We start from the raw sequence: 26,361 nt of genomic DNA, 5'->3' as shown, positions 1-26,361 counted from the left end.
TTAATTTTCTTTTTTTATTTTTTTTTCCTGTTTTAAATAACAAATACAAGTCACAGGTAAATATACGTGAGAAAAATACGAGGCTAATATTAAATGGCAGGTAAGGATACTCTCACTGTAAGAAAAAACTGGCAGGATGTGTGTATTTATTCTATATTTTAAAGCACTTGATAGAAAAGGCGTATGCAAGGTATTTTTTTTTTTTTAACAATTTTCTATTTGCTTGTTTTTGATAACTGACATACCATTTACAGAGTATAATGAGAGAAAAAAAAGGAACTTAACCCCTCAAAACTGTTGACCTGCTCTTCACATCATCACAAACCGTGTTTCTCCAGAGATGTCTGTATCGCGGTGCATGTGTGGAGTGTGGCGGGCAGGTGAGCAGCAATGCAAGCGAATGGGGCTCACTGGGGCCACGTCCATGGGTCTCCATGCAGGCAAGGCTGCTGCTGACTGCAGGGAGTTGCTGGCATGGAGACCCCAGGATGCAGCCCTGGGTGCAGCTTCCCATTCATTCCGCTCTGACTGTTGGGAATTTTCCTCAAAATGAAAGCACCCCTTTTGTTTCCCTCCACCGCTCAGCATTTTTGCCTTCCCCTTTCCTCCCTCCATGAAACAGAGCAAAGACGGCCCCAGAAATTTCCACCTGGGTCCCTGCTGATACCATGAGGAAGAGGAAGGTGACGGCCGCGTGCTCACTCCCATGCCACGTGGTGCAGATTGGCCCCACACACCTGCACATCTGCGCTGGCAGCCACTGCTCAGCCCATGGGTAACAAAAAGACAGCAGATAGCATTAACACATCAGTAAGGTGCTCAAAGAAAAAAAGGTGGCTCCCACTCTTGCGCTCTTGGAATGGGAAAGCCACATAAGGTGCTTCAAAAAGGTTTTTTTTTTTTTTTTTTTTTTTTTTTTTTTCTTTTTTTTTTTTTCTTTTTTTTCAGTTTCAGACTTTTTAAAAAAAGGACTGATCGAGCATGTGGTACGTGAGAGCAAGGCCGAGAGTTTTGAGACTTCTGACATCCTCCATAAACAAAAGCTTCCTCAGGGCAGGATGTGTTTCACTTTGTTTGCTTTTTCTTTTGCAGGTGGATCAATTTAGATGCCATTTTTTTTTCATATAAAACAAAACAAAAAAAAACATAACCAACCAACCCAATGTAAGAATTAGTGTAAAAGTCAAACTGTGTTACTGGGCTGAGTTTTTGTTTTTCTTTCTGTTGGTTTTGCCCATTCACTCAGTTAGCACCGTTCCTTTTTATTCCGGTTACAACCCAATTCCTCCTGTAATTATTGAATATACAGAAAGGACCAAGTAGTTGCTTTTGTTTTTTGTGATCTGTTTCAAGAGCCCAACATAATTCCTCTGCTGCTGCTGTGTTTGTGTAGCATCTGGTTTCATGAGCTTAAGGAGAAAGGTTATAGTCTGCTGATAGTTAAGGTTGACGTGTGTGCTCGAACGCATACACATTGTTCTATACATACACACTGCATGGAGTACATTTCAACTGGAGATAAGGTGAACTGGGTTCAAACACATATGCACTAGCTTCCCCTATGCATTTGAAACAGTCTGGAGCTTTGATTTGATTTTTTTTTTTAAAGTGCATTTAAAGCAAAATAACTGGCATTCACATGCCCCATGGAAAACACGATAGTGGTGGAAAGCTCGACTATGCGGAACTCCTCGACTTGACAACACCAAAAGCAAATGGGGCAGTGACAGGCCTCAGTGTAGGCAGCTATTCTTGGGCAGCACCATTGGCAAGGAGGGAAGGCAGGAGGTGGCAGAAGGGAAATTGCTTGAGAGCTTGAGTGTTTGAACGTCTGACATAGCTGTGTCATTCCCAGTACAGCTTCCACTGTGATCACTGACCTCTGTCTCATGGATGCACACATCTGACTCTCCCTAGCTCTGGCTGTCATCAATACTTCCGTGCGTGTGTCCCAAGTGCCAGCATCTATTAGGAGTAAGGCACTGCTGAATTTACAGTTTTACAAAAGATGCAAAATAATGCAACCCTAACAATCCCGACTGCCCTCACTGCTCTCCTCTCCTCCCTCCCTCTCTTATTTTTTTTTTTTTTTGAAATATTGCATGTGATGTAGTTTGTTTTGTAGATTAAGTGTGTAGTGTGTCAAAAGGCCTTGGACAAATGTTTAAAGTCCATCAGCACCGAAAGTTGGTAGGATTACACCCTTCCTCTGATTACACATGCACATGTGCAGACCATTAGTGAGATGCACCCATCGCTACCCTGCAATGTGGGTGGCAAGCCACTTTTCCAGTATGCCAAAGCACTATTTCCTATTCATAGTTTTGACCTGGGAATAAGCCATGTTCCAATAACAGGGTGGGGTTTCTTGGCCCTGAAAATACCATAGCCAGTCCATCATAATATGCATGTGCTGTGGCAGCTGGTGTATCCTTCTTCCGCTAAAACACTGAAAAATGATCCATCAACTCCTTTCCCTGAGCCAGGATCCCACTGGCTCCTCTCACCTTTTACCAAACAATAGGGCTGCTTGTAAAGCAGAGAATACAGAGAAAGCAAGAAAAGCAAGCAGACAGTGGGGATTACAGCAAAGAAAGCACAAGACCAGACAGTCTAGTACTTCACTGCTTGGCTGGTCAGTTGAGCCACCATCATTAAAATGGACTGAGATTAACAGAGTCTAAACTGCGAAGGACTGGGTTTTTAGAAAGTGACACAAACCTTGGGCAGGAATTGACTTGCCTTTTTGTCTTGTAGTGGTTTAAAACTCATCTTGATAAGGCCACAAACTGCATTGGTTTCCTTAATATAACTGCTTGTGAATGGCATGAACCCCAATAGAGCGAGTGTTTCACTCAGCCAGGACAGGAACCAGAGTGAAAAGCCATCCCATGCCTGCTAGGACTGATTGGTAGGAGAGGGGACCATCAGAGGAGGAGGTGGCAGAGGGCATCTCCTCTGCCACCCTCTGCCAGGGAAGACATGCTATTTGTTGAAAGGGAAAGGAGTTAACAGCTCTCTCTGCTTTCCTTTCCCTCACCACCACCTCAATGCTTTGCTGGACGCCTGCAGACAAGCAGCACTCCTAAACAGCCTCCTTCTGCATCTTGCGTGTGTAAGGTGGGGGAGGGGAGGAGGTTGGCATAAGTACAAAACTGGAAAAAGAAGGCACATGATTTTACTCAGTCCTGACTGAACCCACATTTTGAAAGCAAGGGCAGTTTAGGCGGAGGGCAAAAAAAGTGCTCAGCAGAGCGGATGCTCACTGAGAAGAAATCTCAGGGCAAAGGAAGAGGGATAATAAAAAGGAAAGGCAGGAGAAATGAAGGCCACATTCAGCTTTCTGTCTGCTTGACAGTCTCGAGATTTGGCTGCATTATTGTCCAGGAAGGAAGAGTCTGGTTGGTCTAGTATGTAGCCCAGTTACATATCTCCAGTTTTTGTTATGGCTGTTGGTGTCTTCCTCCTTCCCTTTTCTCTGGTCCCACGAGTGCCTGGAGCACTACTCTTCAATAATTTCAAGAATATTCTTCCAAACTGAGAACACCACACACCTCTCTGGCCACCTTCAGCCTCTACTTCTCCTCAGATCCAGAACCAGTGATCACACTGAGCAGTGCTACCTGCTGCTCGTGCCTACTGACGGGGTGCCAAAAAACCTTGCTTGGCAACTGTAAAGGCAAACCATCCCCAAGGTTTTGGTTGGGTTGGGTTGGTGAAGTTGCCCAGAAGCCACTGGTCTGATGATGGGCAAGCTAGGGGAGCTGCTTACTGAGGAACTGGGATGTCATTTACAGAGGTCATCATGAGCATCACAGCTCTCGATTGCTTAGCCCCTTGCACATTGCCAAGTCTACTGTACCACAAGGCTTCCTTCTCCTGCAAGCCCTTCTCTTTCCTGTGGTACAAAGGAGAAGAAGTAGAGCTGATGGTCCACGTATGGGAATTCCAAAACATTGTTTGCATTTTTCTGTCTCAAAAATGCATCTAGATTCTATTTTGCCTCTCTCCCTCCCATTGTTCTCCCCAGATTTGCTCAGGAAATCATAAGGCAGAGTAATGAGAAGTAGGATCACCAACAGCTCTATGAAGACACAGGGTGGTAAAATGCTTCCACACAAACTCACAGTCCAGTGTTTGTGACATTTCATAAATAACTTTTTTTTTTTAAAAAAAGAATAACACAAGAACAATCCCTTTACTTACTCATCTGAAACAAAATAAACAGCAGTGGCTACAAACTTCTTCTTGTAACAATTACAAAAAAACTCCCAACAATACAATCCCCCAACTTTTAACACGCGCCTTGAATGTTTTATTTTTTTTTTTAAACCTCAAAACTGCAGCATATCCTTAAGGGCAAACTTTTCAATTAGTTTTTTCTTTCTTTTCATTTTTTTTTTTTTAAATAATGTGTTCACCAAAAAGAAAAAAAAATTCCACAAAACAGTCTTGTACCAAGAAAATGCATTCAAAAATAGAAAATACTACACAACAAAAATATGTACCCTTCCTTTCCAAAAGAGTCTTCACAAAAATGTAGAAAAATGCCAACCATTTTTTTTCTTTTCCTGAACACTTAACTTTCAACCTAGGGCACAATTATTTATTGACTTATAATGTCTGTTTTTGCATAAAATATGGAAGATACAAACCAACTATCAGGACTGTGAAGTTACAAAAAACAACACATTATTCTCCCCACCCCACATTCCCTCCTTAGAAAACAAAACAGAGAAAGCCAATGTTTCAACGACTGATTGAACGCCATCAGGCTAGGAAAATCATCAGCTGATATGGGGATTGAAAGATGCTGGCATAACAGGAAAATCATCTGCCTTTTAAAAGGTGTGCTCTTTGCATTTATTCCAACGTGCATCTGTCCTGCTGGGCTCAAAGGGCCAGGCACTAGGAGGCAGGACGCAGCCGAGTACAGGACCCGGGAAGAATTTGGGGTGTGGAGCCCCTGGATTGTATGCATGTGTGTGTGTTTTACTCGCAAAAGAACCGGAGCCATTTTGAAAGACAGAGAGGATCTTTCCATATGCCTTAAAAGTGCAAGGGCAATTTCTGGATTATAGTAGTTAAATACGCAACGTTTTACTACACTTAACAAGTCAAGTCCATTTTCTGGCAAAGGCAGGCTCTTCGACCAGGGTTAATCAGATTGGCTCACAGCTGGGAGCACGTAACAGTGGAAAGCTGGTAGGCAAAAAGCATCACGCAAAGGTGCATCCAGAACTGACTTACTCAGTGGGAAAGTGTTTTGCCTACCTTGAACAAGGTTCAATGTGTATTATGTGATTAACACAGCCAAAAGACTGACATCGGTAATATCTAGCAGTGGGGACTTAGGTACAACAGGGAAGGCAGCTGTATCTCACACGCGTGGCTAAATCCATCTTTTGTGTACCTCCTTTGACTTCATTACAATGACATCTGCTTGCACCAGGGATGAATTTGCCCCATGTGGTTCTGGATTTTATGACCGCTGGCCAAGTAGGAGCCCAGCCCTGCAAAACATTGTGCTTAAATATTCCAGATTGCAGAGCTGGGATCAAAGAGGCTTCTCTCTTCCTTTGTTTGAGACTGATTGTTTTCCTTCTAGCATATATTTCAGAGGATGCTTCCATTGTAAGGAAGAAGAGGGGAGCTTTTTCTTAGTTTTTTTTTCCACTGCGTGGCTGTGTGTTTTCCTTTTTCTTTTTTTAATTTTCAAATGGCAAAGTGTGTTTGTGTTTACTTCCAGTGCATTTCTTTCTCACAAATTCAAAACAAAAAGGAAACATAATTTTTCCCATCCTTCAAAAGGAAAACAAAAACAAACCAGACCAATAAAGTACAATACAATAAAATCAGGCATTATAAAAGACAACATGATGTGCAACAGCAATACCAAAGAAACAAAAATTATATATATATATATATTAGGATACAGGTACGAATGAGCCAAGAAAGCTATCTAACCCCACTACTGGATGATTGGTAAGCATTGGTTAAGAAATAGGTAAGGCTATTCTGAGATTTTTAACTTAGCACAGTTAACCACTGCTTCTCTCACACCTTTGCTTCCTGCCTTTTTCACCTTTCACTCACTGGTCTTTTATGTCTTGAAACTGATTTTTTTCTTTTCATATTTTTTTTGGTCTACAGTAGAATTACATGTTAATAATAACAGCAAAACAACACCCAAGTTCATTGTGAGAGTAAGTTGGTGCCACATCCATAATGCAGAATAGAGGAGACAGACAACAGAACAATTGCATTCAGTTTTTCACACGCAAAGCATATTCGAGGGCAACAGCATAGTTGATCAGAACAAGTTTGGAGTAGATGCTATAGGTTTGTAACTACACCAGCAACCAGAGCCCAGTCTCTTGCCTTTACCGCTGTTCTGAAGGACAACAGTAGCTCAATTTGCTGCTCAGATTTGCCATTCTTGTCACCTGGAGCAACAGCTGACCTGACTTCTAATCACTGCTAATTGTGCTTCAGGTTTGACGGAAACCAAAAGGAAAAGGCTCCTAGCTGTAGCCAAGGCTGTGTCTCAGTCACCTTGGCTGATCTGATGAACGACCAGCCAGAGTGGAAGTGGGATCAGTCAGGGAGGGCACCTGTCTGGGAGGCCATTTGGGAGCAGTCCAGAATGAAACTCAGACTGCTGAAGTTGAAGTGACAGATTGCTTAGCCTTCTCCATTGGGGAAAAAAAATGATGAACTCTAACAGGATAGTCTGGGATCATTCTGTTAGCAAAAACTCTCTAAGTTCAGCAGGGATGAGAAGGCATACATTCTCTATTGCTTTAGAATCCCCTTTGTAAATGTCAGCATCACCGGCCACCAGAAGCATGCTCCCTACAAACTTAGCCATAGCACTGTGACTGAAGCTCCATCATAATTACTGGCATTTTTGTTTTTCACTGGAACTTCTGAAACATAATAAAAGGGTAAGCTATGCAATTACCATAACACTGAAAACATCACTAGAATCTTATTGAACTGTAACTAAGCCACGCAGTCCCAGCAAATACTCAAGCTGATCCTCAGTAGTGCTTGTCAATGTCTAGCAAAGGAACATACAGAAACAAGATATCAAACAGCAAAGGGAAGTTCTGTTTTGGATCTAGCCCACTGGCCAAAGTGATTTTCATTCAAGAGAAAAGGTGCAACAATAAAGCAGGATGACAAATGGAGGAGAATTATGGAAGTTAGTGTTTCTCCATCTGGAGAAAAAAAAAGGGCATTAAGTTATGTGGCATCCCTAATCAGCAACATATGTTTTGGCTTCTTAAAACAAACCTCAAGTTATCCTTGGTTTCTCAGTCAAGCACTGTCTATGTGGGGCTTTAGTACCATGCTGAAAAAATTGAGCTTGTGCTATATTTAAATGCATTTTCAGTTAAACTAGTCTCAAACTGACCATGTAAAAAGGAACAACCTGTTTAAAAGCCATTTAAAACTATACAATCACTGTACAACTATACATCCAGGAACTGATCTGGTTGAGCACTGTAACTGAGAGGGAACAGAGGCCGGAATGTGGCTTTTAAAAGTGGTTTGGTTCTTCTTTACATGGACGGGATTGGTTTTACTGAAACCAAGTCAGATGGAATCAAGTTTAAACAGGCTGAATTCAAACCTTGTTGGGGAGCATGGCTTAAAGCCCACTTCTTCAGGTCGCAGTACTTTAAAAAAAAAAAACTAGTGCAAATGGCATCTTATCACAGCATTGCAAGCATGCAGTGTTCCTCTCCTTGTCCAAACACGGCTGACATCAGGTCAGCCCACAAGGGAGGAATATGCAGCTATCACTCAGCCAGAACAGCTCAAACTATAGAAGTTCTTTATTTTACCACAGCAGGAAAGGCACTCTGGACACAGCAGGCTCAGTAAATCCTCAGCTTCACTTTTCTGGTGAGTAGTCCACTATTCCTCTTTGACAATGCAAATCCACTCTGACAGTAGCAATATATGCAGCTGCCTTGAACAAGAAAACAAAACAAAAGCTCACCTAAACGAAAAGGGGGAGTATTGGCTCATAACCCAAACTAACTTCAGTAGACAGACTTGATTCTCTCCCATATCATGAACCTGTAGCTATAACTACTCATATGGAAGCAAATGCCACTTTGCAAACGAAATGTGCTCTCCTGCCACTGTATTATGCTGGCTCTCAAACGAACTGTGCTTTTGTTGGGTGACCTCTGACTCATTACTGGAAGAAGGCCTTCCTGGATTCCTGCAGATAGCTTGGAAAGAGACCACGTGTCCCACTGAATTGCCTGCTCTTGAGGGAAGAGCCACTCAGTAGTTCACTTTCCACTGTATCAGGGGTTATCTCCAATTCTCTTCTGGTGCTTCCAAGCCAGGATGGATGAAATCTAAACAAAAATGGAAATCTCAGAGTTTCTTAGACAGACACATTCTTAACTATGAAGTCTCTTTTGGTTCCAGACAGGCTTGTTCATCTCACCCAGGACCAGCCTCAGGTATATTATTTCTCCTCTAGTTCTTGATACTTTTCTTGAACGAGGCAGCCCAATGGACTGACCAGCAACAATTAGCTCTGCACTGTGCAGCTCTGTGTCAGGTCTGCACTACTTGATACTAATGATGCCAAAAGGTCTTAGCTTCAGGCCCACAGAGAAACTCAGGGCATGAATGCACTTTTGAACACCCAGTTACTGTAGGCTTTCCTTAGGAACTGGATGCCTACCTCCCCTCTTTTGTTCATGCAACCTCTGCACACATTAGACAGGTGGCCCCTGCATCACAGAACCAAAGCAGATGCCCTCATGTTTTACACTCTTCTCCTAGTTGTTATACAGAGCATTTTTCATGATTCTATTTTATCCTCTGGCAGAAGTTGTAATTATAATTTTACTGAAGAGATTCAACACAAACTTTTGAGAATTTATAGGTCACAAAGAGCTACAGCAAAGATGGACCTTGCTGCACATTGCCATTGTTTTCTTTTTTCTCCTATTATGCTTGCTACAGGATTGATGACCAAGATATAGGCCACCATGAATCATGATTGCAAAAACACTATGCTATGAATTCCATTTGTTTCCAGCCAGAAGCCTTTGCAATGTTTTACTGTTTGTTTGAGTAGAGAAATTAGACTGAAGATCTAAAAATGCCAGAGAACATCTTTGTCCAAGCAGGAATATTCCTTTCTGTACTGAATCCCACATCACACTTCTGCCTCAAAGGCTTGACTGGAACACCTTTGATCGAGTGTTCAGAATTACTTTATTGCACCATTCCCATAACAACCTTTGAAAGAAGAGCTTTTTTCAGTGACCTTCCCCTTTGGTAAGCCTGCTTTGTGGCTTCACTTCTTGAGCTGGGAGATCATACTTACACCCAAGGGATACTAATCACAGCCAAATCTCTCTAAAGAGATCCCGCCTGAAAAAGCAGATCCTGAGCAGATTTTGAACTAGAAATCAGTATTTTTGTATTGAAGCCTTACTCTGGATTCATGTTAAGCAGTTCCCTTAACTCTCTCACAGCCACAAAGAACACTCTCTAGGAAAATGGGAGAAAAACATCTGTAGCACTCTGAATCCTGTGATGCCTCTTCTGTTTCTGTTGTAGTGCTTTTTTTTACTTTTTTTTTTCTTTTTCTTCTTTTTCAGAAGCTATCCAGTACAGCTATCTCAGTGTCTGACTAGTTGCTTAAAGTAAAGGTAGCCCCAGTTCTCTTTCAACTTGGTCAAGTCTGTGATACATCTGATTTCTGTGCCCATCCCTTTCTCCTTTCCCTTTCTGCTTAATTGGCCCCTTCCAATCCCACCACATGTAAATACATTTCAGTAGTGCAATGCAGTGCAGTGCAGTCATACTTAGTGCAAAAAATAAAAAGCCTTATCCAGACCAAAAAAGCACAAATTCCCACCCCACCCAACCCCCAAGAAATCAGCACTCAGTAAAAGTATACGAATGCCCCAAAACAAAGGGGGATTTGCAGTCTCCCAGCCACACTTTCACATGCCTCAATTTCTCTCCTCCTCCTGCTCGACACAGAGGTCTCATTAGTAGACAGGATAATTATTGAAAACATAAGAAACCAAATGACTGAAAATGGAGACAAGACATCTAGGGGCTGCAGAAAGAAGAGAGAACTAAATGGATACAGCAAAAAGGTCAGTAGTGGTTTTACACAAACTTGTCAGATGCAAAATCTGCAAGGGTACACCTTGCAAATGGCATGTGTAAGTGTGGATAAAAAACCAAAAAACTTCCCTGTTCCCAATATACAGTCTTTATTTTAACAGTGCCCAAGCTAAGGTTCTGTAGTGCAATCAACTTCTCAAAGTGAGAGCTCTCTGGCCACCCTAAAACAAATGGACAGATCAACACTAACTTCGGATTTCTCCCTCACACACAGAGTCACACGTGCATGGAAAGTTCCCTCCCTCACCTTTCAAATACACAAGCAATATATATAAAGGATTTTTTTCATAGCCCTTCTAGGGCTATGGTGGGAAAAGCAGGAATTTTAATGACAGGCATATAAGCTTTTACGTACCTAAAACTGAAAATACATAAGAAAATGCTATGAAGCTCACTAGTAACAAAGGCAAGTAGGTTACCGGATCCCAATCAGCCTATGCCTCCCCTAGTTTATTGATCTGTTTCAACAAAACAACATCTGCCACGGCTTGCCACTCACTAAGGTATCACTTGGAAAAACATAATAAAGACCATGGGGCTTTTACCAGTACTTGGAGATTAATGTTGGCTTGGACAGCCACAAAAGCTTCCATCTAACACTCATAATGATGAGAAAGGAGTGTGGGGAGCTTCTAAAAGAGCATTAGAGGCCACAATGGTGAAGGAGGAGGAAGAAAGGGAAACGTATAGAAAGAGAAATATACTACGGCAATCCCACTGCTGTCTATAATTGCTCAGCACATAGAGGAATATTGCATGATGCTTCATCCAGGCTCAGGCACATGCTTCCTCAAGCCTTCTCCCTTTTCTCCCGCTCCCAATCCCTTGTTGAAAACTGCAGCCTACCCAGAATGTAAACAAAAGCAAACACCAGCAAATAAACCAGAGAATAAATGAGAAACAAACTCCTCCTTTTTTTTTCTCTTGCAGAGACAGAAGAACTGTGTCCTTGACTCAGACACACAGATACACTCCGTTTCATTCTAAAGATTAACAGGCTTTCAAGTGCACAGAAAGAAGCAAGGAGCCTAAGAGGAGTTTAATTAAGGGTATGGAGATCCTGAATATCTATCTCCAAAGCAGAAAAATGCCAGGTCACGAGGACTTTTGCTGTTTATTTTTAGTATCAAGAATGTCAGAAAAAATAGACTGCAATTGAATTGCTAGCTATGGGAAGGGGCCAGCATCTAAACCCTCTATCTCTGGGTGCAGAGCCACAGCAGTGTGTCCCATGTAAACGCATGCACGAGACGCAAAAGGGGTAATGCTCACTAGCTCTTCTGTAAAGTCTACAAACAACAGTTTAGCCAGTATAACCATCAGCAATGAATTTTTCTCTATTGACTGTACTTTGAGGGTGTCCTGTTTGCTGAAATGCCAAGCTCATGCCAAACTCCCATGTGGGCTCCCATCCATTCCCCTGCATACAAGATGCAATCATACAGTTTTTAAAAGAAGTCTAAAGAAAAACATGATGTATTCTCCAAATTTTGGGTTATTTAATCAGACATTACAAATAAACAACTTTATTTCACCCACACAATTACAGAAAAGGTACTGTGAGAGAGCCTCTGGGTAAAATAGCCAGAAATGTAGAATTATTTAACTCCACATATCACTGCTGCAATGTCACTGGGTCATAGCTCTCATTTACACCCCAAACGCTTGTACATTGTTCTAGTAATAGAAAAGTGACACAGCAAGGCTGTAAATTAGGGAAAAGCAATTGCTTTGTATCATATATCTACACTAGCTATTGTGGCTCCCTATTAAATTATTTAAGATTAACATGCTATCACCAATCAAAAAAGGCTATGTACTTGTGTACTTGCGGAATGAAGGACTCAAGGCTACTTATGACTTTATGGACAAAAAAACATCCCATGTGTTATTCAATGGGAAGTGGCTGTCCTGCTCTGTATTTTGGGTAATTCTTTTGACTGTTTAAGTCTCCCAGCAAGAAGTAGTCCCTTTAATCACAGAGCCCTTAAAAATGGCAAAATATGCCTGGTAGAATGAAATCAAATCTTAAGTCAGTTTTAGGAAAGGTGAAAACCTAGGGCAGGAACATTCTAAATTATGGAGAACAGTCTTGTGACATTGTAAAGGATGTATATGAAATTAGTTCTTAGGACTATGACCTTCTGTAGGACTACATATGCTTTCCCGGTCTGAGAGGATGTACAAAGTCAACAAAAGAGTTTGTGAGTCACACCTGCAGGATTTGGCCCAGAAAGCATTGGTCCATTCTGATTTTGGGATTAAGTATAGATGATGCTGACAAGAAGGTTATGCAGGACATCCAGACTGAACTGAGCAGCCTTTGTATCTTATGTTTGGCAACAAAAGCTGATTATGGGTGAAGCATTGGGAAACCCACCAATTTTTTTTGTGTCATTGCACTGTAAGAGTTTCTTTGAATCTGAACTTTGGAACAAGGATCCAGGGGACTGAATGCTCAGTATATATGGAACTGGGAATAAATAAAAGATTTAAAGGATTCTAAGAGTTTCACAGAAATCCAGACTACATTCTGGAATTACGTCAAAGGAAACAGGGCACACCCCAAAAGACAGTGAAACTTGTTGAAGATACTTTTGAACTAATCTAGATCTGACTCCAAAAACTAAAGCAGTGACACCTCTTCCACCAATAAATAGGAACTATAGATTTAAAAAAGTAAAGATAGTCTTATATGAATAAGAAAGAGCAGCAGCAGATGCTGAAGATTCAGTCTTTTTCTCTAAGTGGAGTGGGTGAAGAGCAAGTCCCTTGTATGGAGTTCAAACACTCCTCTCTCTTGGGAGATCCCCCAGTCTTTGGCACAAGCTCCCCCAAGGCAGAGGGACCCTCCTCTTATTCAGCCTTGCAGATAAGAGCTTTAGAATCCCTTTCTGGCCCTGCACCGTAGTACAGGACAATGCTCTCTTAGTACAAGGTTCTCCCTCTTGTGGTGACAGTGTTACCTAATTCCACTGTTGCGTTCCTCAAAAGCTGTATTAAACAGAAAAGAAGTGCAGAACGGAGCTGAATAGTAATGCTATCATCTGCAGAAATATGGCTTGCATTAGCCCAGGAGGTCTACTTGGTCAACGAGGAGATGGAAACAGAAAGCAACAATGAAAACCATATAATAGGATAAAGGTAATACTTGGATAGAGTCTTCCCTTAATGTTTATATCATTCAAGGAAAGTCTCCAACACAAGACTAGAAAACTGCAAAGCCAGTATCACCTTCTGTTTTCTCTCTCTTCAGAAAAACAGAAAATATGCACATACAAGTTTCGTAGAACATAACAATTCTCAAGGCTAGTGTTTCTTCAGAGAATGAAAAAGAAAGGATACACGTTCAAAAAAGCAAGATTTCTGGATTCACAAATGACTGACTGTCCTTTATGTAAAAGATATGTTAAAATAGTGTTCACCAGCTGATTATTTTGTTAGTTTCACTTTCCCTTAGGCAATTGTATCTGTACACACTGCATTCTAAAAGTACAATCTCTAGTGTGGATAATCTACCTGTTTGGTACCATCCTGTTTGTAAAACCACTTCTTAGCCTAAAAATATAAACTGTAAACTGTATAAGATGCAAAATGAGCGGTGGTGCTTAAAAAAGCATTAGGAAAAATAAAAGGCAACAAGGAAGTTAAATCAAGAAACATATTAACTAGTCATTATCCTAAATGAATTACTGAACCTTACAAAGGATTAGCAGGGGAAGCATGGAATGGGTATGCAGCCATTAAAATGAGCAGGCATTCTCAGTGAAGTGAGAACACTCTCTACGAAAATATGCATGATTTAGCACTGAGTCAAAAGAAAAGGCAAAGACCATGGTCAGAAAATGCAGACCACTGAATCAGCACTCTGTCGCAGCAGCTAACTAGAATTAATTTGGGAAATGGCACCTCTTTGGTTTAAGGGGACCAAAATCATCTTCTATGTAGTAGGGCAAATTAGTAGTCTCTTCCTTCCCTCACAAATGGATATACACAGAATAAAGAAAAGCCAGACTTAGAAATCACTGCTGGAAGACCATGACTTTTAAACTGCAAGTAGAAAGAAAAAGGATGTGGTAGTGGCCTCCACGTAAGTGCAAATGGCAGATGACAGGAGTCTGTAAGGACTGCCAGCACTTGATGACTCCCGTGCTTGAAGTTCTCATGCTATTATCCCAAGAGGTGGCATAGATAACTCTTTCCCTCTCCTCTCACTCCAAAATCACCTTTAAGTTTATTGATTCGCAGTGACGCAGATTTTCTCATTCTCAATGAAAGCACAGTTCATAATCAATGTGACCATTTCTCATTTCTTCCAGTTTTTACAGTTAGAAGAAACAAGATACAATGAATACCTCCTCCACAACTCTCATCCACTTGATTTTGCACATTTTCATTTCAAATTAATATGTTATTGACCAAAGGAATAAAGATCAGCTGAGATGTAGGTGAACTGGAAAAGCAAAGAAATTCCCAAGCTCTCATAAGTTTGAACTTGTACAAAGTCTGGATCTAGACTTGCTGCCTGGGTGGTGCGCTGCAAGATGAGAACAGGGAAAGGACACCCCAAGGCACAAGATTTGGATGCTGATCAATTTCCTCTGGGCTATTCAGATGTTGACATATTCCTAGTGGCATTTTTTCAGTAGCTCTGTGGTGACAGTGAAATCCTAATGGGTCTGACTCAAAGCTCAGAACCAACTGGAAGATGACAAAGGCAACACTCAACATTGGAAAACTTTCAAATTGAAACTCCAACTTCGGGGAGGTGTTGTCCATTGAAAAAGATGCATTCAAGTGGATATGGAAAACCTAATTGGAATATATTAATAGTGGTGGATGGAGGTTTTTTGTATCCAATTCCTGTCAAAATCCACTGGCCACATTCAGAATGACTGTAAAAAAGAATTATATTTCTTCTTCTTGGTGCGGGGAAGAATTTTAGGAAATCTTAAAACTTCAAAGGAACAGAATTTGGAAAGAGTGAAGGATCACTTCTGGCATCTTTCTGCAAGGCTAGTGGTGGTGGAAGAGGAAAGTCTGACAGATGCTTTTGTAAATGAAACAAGAACAGGACATCTTTGAAGAGAGCAAATAGATAATCTTAATCGTTTCGATTAATTGTTCTTCTGATACGAGAGGGATAGCAGGGAACAACATCTAAGTTTTTGAAGAGCCTAATACTGTTTTACCTTTTCGTAAAAAATTACTTTCCTACATCTTGCTACATAGAGATTTTAAAAAGCCTGAAAAAAAATACTTGTAAAGATGATAAAGAAGCAAATAATATGAAAAAGCACAATAGAGCTGTAATAACGATTGTTAAATGCTTCAAGTAGCTGCAGCAGTTGATTGGGTTGTGAATGATAAATGTGAAAATATTTTTTTCTATGATCATAGGCAGATGCAAAAGTTAAATGATTATACTATGTATATATATTGATATAGAATTGCTATATATATTGTGTACTGTATGTTCTAGCTTTCAGAAATACTGTATTGTAGTGTAATGTACTTACTAAGCAGATCTAAATAGCAACTTGTCATTTTCCACAAAGTCACTAGTATTGTTAACAAAAACCAAAAAGTCTATTTTCTCCAGTAAAAGAAATACATACTGTTACAGTCACAGACATTTTGACTATAGAGAGACAATGTACATTTAACCAAAGGAAAACCCCAAACCAAAATAAAAACTTCACCCCAAAATCAACCAGCCAAAATTGTTGCATTTATCATCTTACTCAAACAAGGAAGGGAAATGCCACCAATATAAGAAAAAGAATAACATTTACTCAACTTTGTATGAGTGAAAATGAAAGAAAAAAAAAACACACCCCAAATCATCAATTATCCTTTCTGTGACAACGACAAAAGAATTCCAGAATAAAAAGAATAAAAAGTTACCTTAGGGCCACCTGATACCAAAGTAGGCAGCTGTAGCTAAACATACTGATTCATCCCACTAATGAAATGGGAGCAAAATGAGTTCCAGAGATCCTTCACTTCTCGTGGATTACATGCTGACTACTCTCACCAACCAATTCCTTCTCCTCCTGGTCATCTACCAATCTTCTAGACACATTAAAGATATTCCTGAAAAGACTTTGGCAAAGCCCAGAGGAAAGTTAATTATTAGTGGCTGCACATTCTGATTACCTTATTCATACTACTTGTAAAGACATTCATAGCCAGCATGTTGCAGAGTATATGAGGTGGGGAAAGAGCTGTTTGATATGGGTCTCTGAAGAAGAGATTATTTTAGAGCCTATCAATACTTTGTGTTGCTAACTGTTTAATGACTTGATAATTTTTTACTATCCTTTTTAACGTGGGCAAAGAGGAATATTAGATTATGTTTTTTGTTTTGGTTTGTTTTTGCATTTTATTCCCCTGCTAGGCGAACAAGAAATTCAGTGGAAATGAGGGACTGAGCTCAACAATATAGCCCTAGAGCTGCTAGTCCCCTGGCTGTCCACTTCTGCCAGCAAAGCCTGCTGAGCAGCAAAGCTTTATTTATGTTGTGGCTAAACAACCATCCAAGAGGCACGCTTCAGCCTTCCCTTCAGAGTAGGTACTCACAAAAATACACCAGGCCAGGTCTGGGAGTCAAGTTTTGAATGGAGGCAAACATTTTATTTGGGCAAACATTTAGTTAAGAGCATTTGGCCAACCAACTGCATTTGATGAATATATGTGTGCATGTATACTGTTTAAGTAGTGTACTACAGATTCATGTCAGTGCTCCACAGTTACTGTTGTAACCATTGTTTCATTTGAACCCTTTCCTGATTCAGAGCTAGCTAGTTAGCTACCTACACATGCACACATACACATGCACACGTAAACAGAGGACATATAATTTGGTTTTATTCAGAGATCTCATAGATACCAACAGACTGTGCAACAAACAAAAACCGAGAAAAAGGCTTTTGGGGAAGAATGAGAAGAAAGAAGCCGTGAAGTGTTTCAGGGCAGTTGCATGACTGTAGTCCTTCTTCCTGAATGCACTGCTCCTTTCTAGTCAAACACTAGATCTTCACATGGGGGTGCTTTTAGGGAACTCTGCAAATGTCAACAAAGAACATGGAAATATTCAGGTGGCAAAAAGAAAAGGAGCAAAGTTAAATAGAAAAGATGCCTAGTTAGATGTATAGACCTCAGAAATGTGCCTATCCATTTTTTAAGAACAGGACGGTGCAGAAGCAGACAGCTGAGCACTACAGCATGTATCTAACGAAGCTCTGCACTTTCCTCAACTCTTCTATACGACAAAACATGGCAAAAATCACCACAAAGTAAAATGTATGAAGTGTGCAGACATATGCTCACATTATTTACTTGGTGTAGGAGCAGGATTTATCCTCCAGTGTTTTACAGGGAGGTGATGCCAACCAACTCAGTAAAGAGGGATCACTTTGGAAGAGGACCAAATCTGTAGCTGTAACAAAAGGTAAGAAATAGCTGAGAAACATGATCCAGTGCTAAGAGAACACCATGAATCACTTCTTTACTTCTTCACTTCCCTGTCATAAAAAAAAACCACAATATAATGCAATTCATATGAAGAGAATGTTATGGATAGAACTTTGCTATGGATACAAACATAAGTACCCTCGATACTGTTCAGATGCATTTCTGTTTTAAGCAACTGTGATTGAGGCTGTAGCGTATTCACTTCCAAAAAAATATTTCACTGCTCTTTGCTTTTTGAAAAATAGTTAAGGACAAATGTGCAAAGTGGGAGGTTAAAATCCAAGTTGACAAAGTTTTTTGGAGGACCTTTCCACCCTCAATGTTACACTCCTTATTTCTTTCTCATTTTTTTTTCTCCTTATTTCAACTTACTTGCTGCTTGTATTGCACTAGGAAGGGTTTTCATTGCACCTGCAAAGTCAAGACTACAGATGTAACATATTTTCTTCCTTAAGTCTTTCTTTAGCAGGGTTGTGATCACTTAGGGGCTAAATCCTTCTGAGTGACAAGTCCCTTGGGAGCTGAGGAGGCTCAGAACCTTTCCAAGTCAAGTTTACATCAGGTTGCACCTCCTTCACAAGTTGTCACAGCTAGCATAACAACAACTCAAAGAATGTGAAAGGTAGCTATTTTGCTTTAGGCTGATGAGATGCTGTTTCAGTTACATTATGTGCTGATTCATTTCTATCAGGTTTCTTTCAGTAGCTCAGAGGAGTTGGATGCAGAATTGAAAGGGTTGGATTATCAAAGTCTAGTTTTCCTTGAGAGAACAGCCACCAGGTACTAAAGTGATAGTATACTTCTTTTTGAGTAGCAAGTCACCTTGAGCAATGAGAGCTGCAGGACCACCTTACTGTAAGACTGTTGAAAGGGTCATAGTCATAAGCACACTGGAGTTCTGGTTAGGTTTGAAATGTTTTTGGATTGGACTCAATGCTTAAGCAAGGAGTATGTTTTTTACCTTTCCCTGCAAGGTTTGTTTTCTATTCTAAGAGAGGCAGGACATGCTAGAATAATACTATAGGCAAGAGATCTGCTATTCCACCATGTGAACAATCCAGCATTAACTGAGCAGTTTAAGGCTGATTGAAACCAGTCAGTTTGGGGTTAGTAAGAAGTGAGGGGGGCAGACATGGGTTATTACTCAACTTTTCTTTGGATGAAAAAGAAATCACAAGAAAAAATGGGCATCACTTGGCCTCTCTGACTAAAGAGCAAAGGGAAATCATATTGATTTAGTGCATTAAATGATCCTTTTCTCTGCTTACTGTGAATTTGGGCTGTTTTTGAAAATATCTAACAGCATGGGCCAGAAGTGGGCCTAGTGGCAGCAAGACAGTTGTTGCTCCAAGAAGCTCCTGCAACACATCTATGCCTGTTTCCCTTATGAGAGATGATTACTGGGGGTTTTGTGACAGCAGTGACCAGCTCAAAATGCTCATATTACAATTTCTAAATACTGGTGTACTCTCCTGTTATGTTCTGATTATGTAAGAGCTGTACTTTCTGTGCCTCTTCAAGAAATCTTGTAGGAGAACCTCACTGATGCACATGCCCAACACGCACACACACACACAGTTACTAGCTGTTCTCTCCTTTCTGACCAGCAAACACTGATCTCGTGGTCCTGCATTCCTTGCGGATTCAGATTTCCCAACAAGAGGCAGAAGACAAATTTTGGTCTTCTGATTTATGCTTTCATGGAATACAAGAACAATGGCGTTTCAATGAACAGCAACAAATTTAACCAGAAAATGAATTTTTTTTCTAAAAGGCAGTAGTTACACAGAGCAACTCACTTCCATAGGATAGCATTGAGGCCATCTATCAATTAATGAGCTAGATCTTTATAGGATAATGAGAATTATCTGCCACAATATGCAATTTTTATGTGGGATAAAAGGTTAAGGCCATCAACTATTATGTCTTCGGGTTATAAGCAGATAAATATCTAATAGGGATTATAATAAATCTTCTTCCTTAGGTTTACTACTTTGTAATTATCCAACATGGGTCTTAGAGACAGAACACCAAGTGAGGTGGACCACAGGGTGAATCTGCTGTGGCTGTCCCTATATTTTCAATTGACTTCATCAGCCTCAGCAGCAGTACAAGAAGGCACTTACCTCTCATTTACCCTAAGGCTTCCTGATTGCACTTTCGCCTTGTAGAGAAGCCTTCATTTCTATGCTTGAATTTGTGCCCCTTTTGATGCTGTTTTCCATTGCCAAAGCAACATAAAGAGAGCTTTAGGGAAAGCGAGAATCAGGCTCAAGGAATGCAGGATGTTGTGTGCTTCACACATCAAAGGGATGTGTGCTATTGTCTGCTCTTGCGCATCTATGTAATTTTATTAGGTGTTTTGAAGGAAATCTTTTGAACATACTGAGATAGATGCACTCAAACACTGCCAACAGGAGTTTGTAGTTCACTGGGCTTAGCAACACTTGAAGCTGAATAATACTTGCAAAAATCAGCTATTGTAGTTGTTTCCACATAGAAAATAAATATTTCTATGGACAGGAAGAAGCATTATTAAAAGTAATTTAACATTTCAAAAGACAAAGAGATCTGTGTTTGAGCTCCTCAGTTCACAGAAGGGTGCTTAAATGCATCAGTGACCTGATGAGCATTTTCAGCGACATATCCAGGAATGCTGCAAGTTGTTCTATGTTTTACAAAATATAGCCACTACCTTTTGAGCCTGGATATTAGACAAAATCTGTTTATATTTCTGCTTGTGAAGACCTTGGCCTCAGTTCTCCGTCAAGTGATTTAGAATTCAATTTATATGCCTTAGCTTTACTTTAAGGAGTTTACTTTTATTTGGCTATGTTCATTCATTCGTAGCTGATCTTTAATTCACTTAAAATTGATTATGCCCTGTAATAAATTTGCATTTCAAAGGATGCTTTTTCCATTTAGGAAAGGTTGAAAATTGTGGAATTAATAATTATGGATAGGACTTTTCTCTCTAAACTGTTATTAGGATTTTGGTGGATGTAAACCTTGATTTTTATTTCCTGTGTATGGGCATCTCTCCTGGTATCAGAACCATATTTCAGAATATGCTACATTTCGACTGTAGTTGATCAGATTCAACAGTGGCAAATTGAACAGCTTTTCCCCAGACCTCAGATGGCAAATGAACAGCTACAAATTTTTAAGCCTGGCAAAATTCATTAATTCCTCAAATGGGAGAACTCCAAACATCTCAATACTAACGATCTCAGAAAAACAAAAACAAAAACCTACTTTCCTCAAGGAAACACTTTTAACTCATTTTGTATAGGCTCATCATTCTATTCTCTTTCCAACCGTGGCCTCTACAGCATGAATTTTCAGATTTAGTGTGTCTTTCTTTACACAGCAGATACTAGTTTTCCCTCTCTGTGTCTTAGGCTTAGTCTTTTCATTTCTAGCTTTACCGGTCAGCATTTATCTTACCAATGCAGTTATGAAAACAATGTATTTTTAACTTCAATGTGTTCCTTCTCTGGCTCAGCCAACCTAATGTAGATACTTTTTGAAAATCCTTCAACTACCCAAAGAAACTGGCGACAAAAAAGACGTTACCACATAAAAGGCTCATTTGCTCTGGCACTCATCTCAAAGTCTCTTTATGCTGTCTAGTGCAACTAAGAATCAGGCCTTGGACACTTAGGATCTGCTGAACAATACCTTGCAGGTTACTGAAAGATTCTGAGACTGAAGTATCCATCATTTTTTTCCCTATAAAAAGTCAGAAATGGAACAGGTCTAGAAGGTAGCAACGAGGTTACCTGTGCTGAATCACAGACATCCGATACAGAAGCTGCAGGTGTAAAGAACACACATTTTATGTGTAGTCCTATTGATTCAGTATTTAGAAAGTTGTCCAGCATAAAAGAACGTCTCATGTGAAATGCTCAGTGTTCACAAGCAAGATTTTGTAAACTTAAGAAAGCTTAATTTAAATATAGACACAAGTAAAAGCTAAATTAGCAATTTTTTTTCTTTTTTTTTCTTTTTTGCATATTTTTGTTAGGTGCTTCTTCTCTGCCTAAAATATAAAGTCCAGAGTGCAGCTGGTGCAAATCCTAGCTATGGATTTCAAGCAAGACAAAGACAGTGTCAGACACTGATCCAACTGAACTAAGGACCTAAGTACTTTGGGAGTTGGCTTTGGGGGAAAATTCTCACACAGATACACAGAAAATGACTAGGGAGAACACCATCCCAAACACAATAAAACAAAATACAAAACACCAACACATATATGCAGATCAGGAATCAACCTTTCACACTGATCCTACATTCCTTGCATAGCTTTACATATGCAGAGAATGTGGGATGTGGCCCTTAAGTTAGACATTTTTGCAAATGAAGAAGGGAAGATTATTTGCAATGGTAACGTTTTAAGTCATTTTGGCATCAGCACAAACTACCAGGGGCAGGATCAGATTCCCACACAAATATGGAAGCTCTCCAGCGAGCAAGGCAGGGATAAGAGAACAATACAGCACATTAACTCTAGTCCAGTGACCAAAAAGAAGGGGAATCCTAGTTATTACACACTTCCAAAACTTTCATTACATTTGCAAAAATGAAGAAAGACAAGAAAAAGATTACAAATCCTATATCCCCAAAACCAAGGGAACATTGAGGGAAAATCTCTTTCTCAAAAGGAACCTCCCTTCAGTGGAAATAAATTCTGGGATGGAACCAAAACTAGAAACAACAAAACCTTGGTATGAGCCAATTGAGAACCACATAACTCAAAAACAAAGTAGAAGTATAACTGACACTGCAGGACGCACAAACTCTAGTAGATAATCCCACAGATGACTTTACAAAGCCCCCCCCCCCCCCCCCATCGACCCGGGTAATTCTTGATTCCATTAGAAAAGAGAGAGAGAGAGAGAGAGAAAGAGAGAGAAATAATACTCAAAAAAAAATTAAGAAACATCCTTCCTCTTTTTTAAAATAAAAATCAAGATCATCTCCCCTCCCCCCTCAATCTGGAAGCAGGTTAGCTAACCTTAACAGTCTCAATTTAAAATAAAATATATATTTATATATATTCATATTTATAATAAAAGAGAAGATATTAGTGGCAGTGTACGCAAAACAAAAAAGAAAACAAAGAAAAAATTACTTTTAACAATCTCACTTTTTGTTTTTTTTTTTACACAAATACTGTTGTAAATATATTAAAAAAATCAGCATTCTATCTGGTAAACGTCACTTTTGCCCCTCTATAAAATTTTGAATTAAAAAAAGTCCCAAGAACTCTTTTTTTTTTAATTATTCCCCTCCCCGCCCACCCTCTATTCCTCCTTTTTCCACAAGAATAAATCCTGATGCAACTCTTTTTTTTTTTTTTTGCAAGATTGTGGGAACTAACCCTTCTCTTGTACCTAGATCCATAGGTTGCAACCTCTGATATCTTTGATTTTCCTCTGTTTCTCTTTGCCTTCTGTGAAAGTCCCTCTTGATTGTGCTGAGGCCCTGGGCTCAGCGAAGACACTGAATAAATTACAAAAAGCCACCGTTGCTCGTTGTCTGAATCTTCTTGGTTTCTGCTGTAAGGTGGTGATGATATGGGAAAAGCAGCGGGGAGGGTGAGCCAGAGAGCGTGGGATGGAGCAGAATCCAGGTGAGGAACCTCTGATTCTTTTTCCTCATCCTGCAGGGACTCCACACTATCCAAGCCACACTGCCTTGCACTCCCCTCAGCCCTTTCGTGTGTTTGTGGGTGCGTGTGTGTGAGAAAGCAGACAGGTGGTGGAGACCAGCAGGGCCTTGGTTCCTCTGGTTGCTGCTCAACCAGAAGCAAAATATTCCACAGTTCTAACTGGATACTGTGAAGTCCAAAAGCGGTCAGCATTGAGAATTATGTCCATTGAAACACTGCGAGCGGTGTACTTATAATGACAGTAGGCCTTGTAGATTTTGTAATATATTTTGTTTTGTTTCTTTTTTTTTGTAGTGCTCTTCACAAGTGAGAAAAAAGAAATTTTTTTTTTATTTTATTTTTTCTGTCTGTTTTTTGATTTTTTATGATTTTTTTTTGTTTGTTTGTTTTTTTGTAGTAAAGAAGGGTTGTATTTAGAGGCCAGTAGTTAGAGATCCAACCAGTGGAGCTCGTGAAGCACTACCTGGCCTTAAGGCCACCATCCAAGGGAGGCTGGGAAAATTATTATTCACCCAGCCTCCGGAAATGTAATGTACCAGCAGGCAAAAAACAGTTCTTCATGTAGTACAAAAACAACAAAACGAAACGAACCCAAAAAAAGGAGGAAAATAAAGGTAAAAATGAAACAAAAATCATTTCTTAAATTCTAGTGCCATAGCTTTTTTTTGTTGTTGTTTCTATTTTTTGTTCATAACAAAGAGAGAGAGAGATTCTACTTATCCGTCTGACACATGCATCCTCATGTGGTCGTTGAAATGCTCAATTTGGTCAAACTTAGCTGGACAGACAGAGCAGACATACGTGGTCCCCTCTGTGCAGGCCACCACCCCGGCGGGGACGGCCCTTGTGCCGGTGCCAGTGGCTCCGGGCGTGCCGTTGGTGGCACTGTGCAGAGCCACATGCCTCTCCAGTAGGGTCTTGTGGGAGAACTTCTTCTTGCAGATGTAGCACTCATAGGACTTCTCCCCGCGGTGCAGGCGCATGTGCACATTCAGGGAGCTCTTCTGGGTGAAGCGCTTGTTGCAGATGCTGCACTGGTAGGCCCTCACGCCGGTGTGCGTCACCATGTGTTTGATTAGGTAATCCTTCAGAGAGAAGGAGCGCCAACAGATGCTGCATTGGTGGGGTTTCTCACCTGCCCATTACCAAAGAGAGAGAAAAAGAAAATCAGACAAAAAAAAAAGATAACAGAATTATGATGCTTTGTAGTAAATGAATGGCGAACCTCACCGGGGCCTCTGGAGAGATGCTCTGTCTAAGATGTCTGTGTCTGTTAATAACCATGTTTTGATACACAAAACCTTGTTTGATCGGAGGATTCATGATGCTTTACAATGGAAGCTATACGTACTCTCAATTTACACGCTGTAAAATGGAGCTCACGTGGTTTGTTCAAGCTCCTAGAGCAGATAGTCGCAAAGACAGGAGTGGAGATAAGAGGTTCTGGCATCTACGCTCAGCTTCAATGGCACAGCATCTGCTGCCCTGGGCAGGAGAGGGAATGCTGTGTTTCTGTCCTGTTCTCTTTCACTTCTTCCTAGGAAGGTCTTGGTCAACTTATTTTACCTTTTAGTGCCTCTGTCTCCCTACCTGTATGCAATAAAAACATGATCTACCAGACAGATGACCTGTAATACACTCCTTTCTGTTAAATTGCTTTAGATCTCTAGGAAGATAAGTGCTAAAGATTGCCAAGGGAATCCAACTCTTTATGAGAGTTTACATTTGCTGCCCCCTTTTCTGGTCAAATCTAATATCTGAAATATGGATTACCGTGTATTCCATAGTACAAACACACAGCTGTATCAATAATACAGACAACATCCAACAACCTGAATGTCGCAATAAAAGGTGTTTTTAAACCTTTTAAAATCTCTTGTTGTATATTTTGGATGTGGTAAATCATCAGCCCCAAACCTATCAGGGAGAGAGACAGACCCATAACTCTGAAACAATCTCAGTCATCCTCTGCTTTGCTGACTGAAAAATAATTTTCCTTTGGTTATTCTGCAATTTCCTGTCTAGCAGAGATCCTCTTCTTTCACATCATGCTTCCTCCTTTTTACAATCTGCCTAGGACTGTTTTTAATCCTGAAGAGTCAATTTTCAGGGACCATAGCATTCCCGTGGTAATATATTATTTACTCTTTGTGCAGTGGGGTACATTCAGTTTAAAGAGAGGATGATTCATATGAATTGGATGGGAAGGATCCACTTTTTTGTCACTTTTGAGTCTTTATTTCTCTTTATTTCACAGCTGGCACATACGATAGCAACACCTATGGATAGAGTCCACAAGCTGCATGTCCATATAGCAACGATGATTTTGTCCTAACTTGGTCAAAGATACTTGGTAAAAAAAAATTAAATGTCTTGGCTTTGTTGAACACAGCAGTGCAGTGAGCATAGACAGGCCAATATACTTGACACGTGTTATGTAGAAAACGATAGTGTGTCAGCTATAATCATGTCAGGCTAATCTACAAGAGACTGATTACATTTACAATGTTCATTTTTGCCTTAGGCAACATATCTCCCAGAGTTTGTAATAAGTCAGTCTCCTCTGCTCTAGACCTTGTTAAGATTATGCTATAAAAACACCCTCATTTTTGCTTGCACATATTTCTAAGATATGCTGGGTTCTGGCTTTTTCTAATCTTAGCTTCAAAGGCTTCCTGGGAGTTCTTCTTTCCTAAAAATCTTAAAACTTTTTAGGTTTTCTTTTTTGTATGCCAATTTATATGCTTTCTTAGTGATCATTGTGTTGCCTTTTCCCGCTGTAGATTCTTTATTCCCATGATTCTTCCTCTTGAAATCAGATGTTCCATGAATTAGATGTCTATGTTCTTCCTTTTGGTTCTTTATTTTATATTTGGCTGTTTTAGGTAATAACACTAGAAAGTTAATGTGTAGCATATAGGAGAAATGATGATGGTTTATAAGGTGCTGGTCACTGCATATGTTCTAGCACTGTGTTTCCACAACACTACACTTCTGAGAACAACATGGTGGGATACATTAAAGCC

The 26,361-nt window shown here is 40.1% G+C and overlaps 1 protein-coding gene across 19 annotated transcripts in view; it reads right to left on the bottom strand.

Annotated features, from left to right (window-relative positions):
* ZBTB20 (zinc finger and BTB domain containing 20) overlaps window positions 1-26,361 on the bottom strand; it is a 470,842-nt gene continuing 444,481 nt past the window's right edge. For all 19 annotated transcript variants that reach the window (XM_021398422.1, XM_021398438.1, XM_021398396.1 and 16 more), the window contains one exon: window positions 1-24,470. In XM_021398422.1, the coding sequence (XP_021254097.1) occupies window positions 24,052-24,470 (419 nt within the window). In that variant the 3' untranslated portion in view covers window positions 1-24,051. The remainder of the gene's footprint in view (window positions 24,471-26,361) is intronic.

The sequence above is a fragment of the Numida meleagris genome, chromosome 1 (assembly GCF_002078875.1).
Source record: "Numida meleagris isolate 19003 breed g44 Domestic line chromosome 1, NumMel1.0, whole genome shotgun sequence".
NCBI lineage: Eukaryota > Metazoa > Chordata > Aves > Galliformes > Numididae > Numida > Numida meleagris.
This window is presented reverse-complemented; position numbering and strand designations above follow the sequence as displayed.